This window comes from Mus caroli, chromosome 19 (assembly GCF_900094665.2).
Source record: "Mus caroli chromosome 19, CAROLI_EIJ_v1.1, whole genome shotgun sequence".
In the NCBI taxonomy this organism is placed as follows: Eukaryota; Metazoa; Chordata; class Mammalia; order Rodentia; family Muridae; genus Mus; species Mus caroli.
Genome location: NC_034588.1, coordinates 14,798,275 through 14,800,848, shown reverse-complemented (window position 1 = coordinate 14,800,848; position 2,574 = coordinate 14,798,275). Strand labels below are relative to the sequence as shown.

Below are 2,574 nucleotides of genomic sequence, written 5' to 3'. Positions count from 1 at the left end.
GAGAGAGAGAGAGAGAGAGAGAGAGAGAGAGAGAGAGAGAGAGAGAATAGATAGATAGATAGATGATTGTTAGATGTAGATACATAGATACATAGATAGACCAACAACAAGAAGAAGAAACTTCACATAGACAGAAAATTTAAAAAAAAAAAAGGAAACCGATGTGCCATCTAGATGTTGACAAATACAAAGCACTGGGAATTGCATCACATTAGAAAAGACCAAGAAGGGGACCACTGCCTTTCTCCTCTGCTCCTGAGGTTGCCAAGTGGGAGTAGTGACCTCGGCGGTAAGAGCTCTGGATCTGAGAAGGAATTAGTAACTGACTGGAATACTGCTTTTGCAAAGTGCAATTATATGAAAATGCCTAGAAGCAAAAGTGTGTAGCAAAGTTAGACACAACTGGTCCTTGACCTGGCTGCCTTTGAGTTTGTTACATTGTAACAAAGCCCTCCCGAAGCCTGGCATTCTCCGACTACTATTCCTAGAGTGTCTCAGAGGTCAGGGTCCAACTAAGGTTTCCCCCAATTGTACACTTTGGTTTGGTCTTTTACCCGGCACAAATAAAATGGACTAGAACACTCACACCGCCTCACCACCACCACTTTCTTCCCTACTCAGAGGGACAAGAGAAAACAGCCATTGGAGAACTCCAGCACCTACTTAATACCTCGGCCCTCAAAATCCACCTCTTTCCTGTTCTTAACAGGGAGAAAACTTTAACTGTAAAAAATGCCACGAGAGCTGCATGGAATGCAAGGGTCCAGGCAGCAAGAACTGCACCGGGTGCTCAGCTGGCCTGCTGCTGGACATGGACGACAACCGCTGCCTCCATTGCTGCAATGCCTCCCACCCACACAGATCCCAGGACTGCTGCGATTGCCAGAGTTCCACAGGTGAGGGCAGGTGGGACGGCCTGCGGGAAAATGGCACAGCCTCCTCAGAAAGCTGATGGCTCCTGAGTGGAAGACGTATGAATAGTTCACAAAGCGTCTGCTGTGAGCCTACCTACATTGTGCGTCTGCCTACGTGGAACCTCTTGGTTCACAAATTGTGTTTGTTTTCACCTCTGTGTCAGATACCTGAGAAGAACTATTTAAAGGAGGGTTTATTTTGGCTCATGGTGTCAGAGATGTTTAAGTTCATGGTCCTTAGCTCTGTCGTTTCTAGGCAACGGTGAGCCTCAGTCTCCTGGCGGAAAGCATGTGGTAGAGCGTCACAGCTCACCGTGTGGCAGTCAGGAAGCACAGAAGTTTGAGAAAACACATCCTCCTGGGACGTGTCCCAGTAACCTATGTCCTCCGACTGGAACCCATTTTTCACCACCTCTAAGTAATGCCATCATATTAGGTATCTGTCAATAGATTCATCTACTGAGTAGGTCGAATCCCCAGCATCTGCCACTCTCCATAAGTTCATCAACTAGCAACCAAGGCCCCAAGTCTTTGGGGGAGATATCCGAGGTTCAAACCTTAATCAAACAGACCCTATTTAAGCAACAAAGAGACAGAGGCCCAAAGGTTGGATTATCCTGCTCAAGTCCACAGTAATAGGTAGGAGGCTCTAACCAGGCTTAATGGTACATGTGTATAATCTAAACACTTAGGAGGTAGAAGCAGGAAGATCAAGAGTTCAGGACCATTCTTAGCTAAATTGAAAGTTTGAGAGACCATCTGGGGCTATCTCAATTTTTTGAGACTAGACTTCATATTTTAAGAAAAATCACATATACACATGCACACCGCAGTTGCTCAACTGGAATTTGAACATTGGCCTACTAGACTACAAAGCCACAAAGCCTCACATTCTTTCTACAATTATGCTGCCCCCATCTTAATGAAGTCTAGAATTTGATCTTCATAAAAGTATTTTGTTTCTTTTTTTTATCTTTGCTCCTAAGGGAAAGGGAGGAAGGAATTGGTTATCTTGATTCTCCTGAATCTCTCTCTCTCTCCTGAAACTCTACTCTAGCTCAAATCTAGCCATTTCGATGGAGATTTGAAGCATTTTAGAAATAAGATATCACAGAAAGCTAAGAATAAATGAAACAACTTTACCAATTCCAAGCCTCCAATTATCTTCCAACCTCATCCGTGTATATTAAAACTGAGACCTAATCCCAAGGATAGTAAGCTACGAGTGCATTCAGCACCCTCCAAAGGTCCAGTATAGAGTCCCCTGTCTCAGGAACCACGTGCCACAGGCAGATAGATCACTTATCTGTCCCTCTAGTATGATCATATTTCCTCCAGGGAACAAGTGATGACATAGATAACGATAAATACAATAATGATAATACTGCTAGTTTAGAGGAAACATTTTTGCTTGATGGGCAAGATCCTGTTAGCATAAAATAGGAACCCCATTAAACACCATTGGTGGGACAGGCAGAGGGTGTCAGTCACTGGGGTTACTTAGTTGCAGGAGTGGTTTCAAGGTTCCCATGGAGGGGTAGAGAATGTGAGAGAAAGTGGGGAATGAAGGGAGAGAGGAGAGGAAGCGTCTACTGTGTATTAAAATTTCTACAACCAACTGGGCAGATAGCTTTTCCTCATACTTTTTTTTTTTTTTTTT

At 44.0% G+C, this 2,574-nt stretch overlaps 1 protein-coding gene across 3 annotated transcripts in view; it reads left to right on the top strand.

The window, feature by feature from the left end:
- The window catches only part of Pcsk5 (proprotein convertase subtilisin/kexin type 5), a 412,773-nt gene that overhangs the window by 408,327 nt on the left and 1,872 nt on the right, over positions 1-2,574 (top strand). For all 3 annotated transcript variants that reach the window (XM_021151578.2, XM_021151579.2, XM_029472674.1), the window contains one exon: positions 710-896. In XM_021151578.2, coding sequence (XP_021007237.1) covers positions 710-896 — 187 coding nt within the window. The remainder of the gene's footprint in view (positions 1-709; positions 897-2,574) is intronic.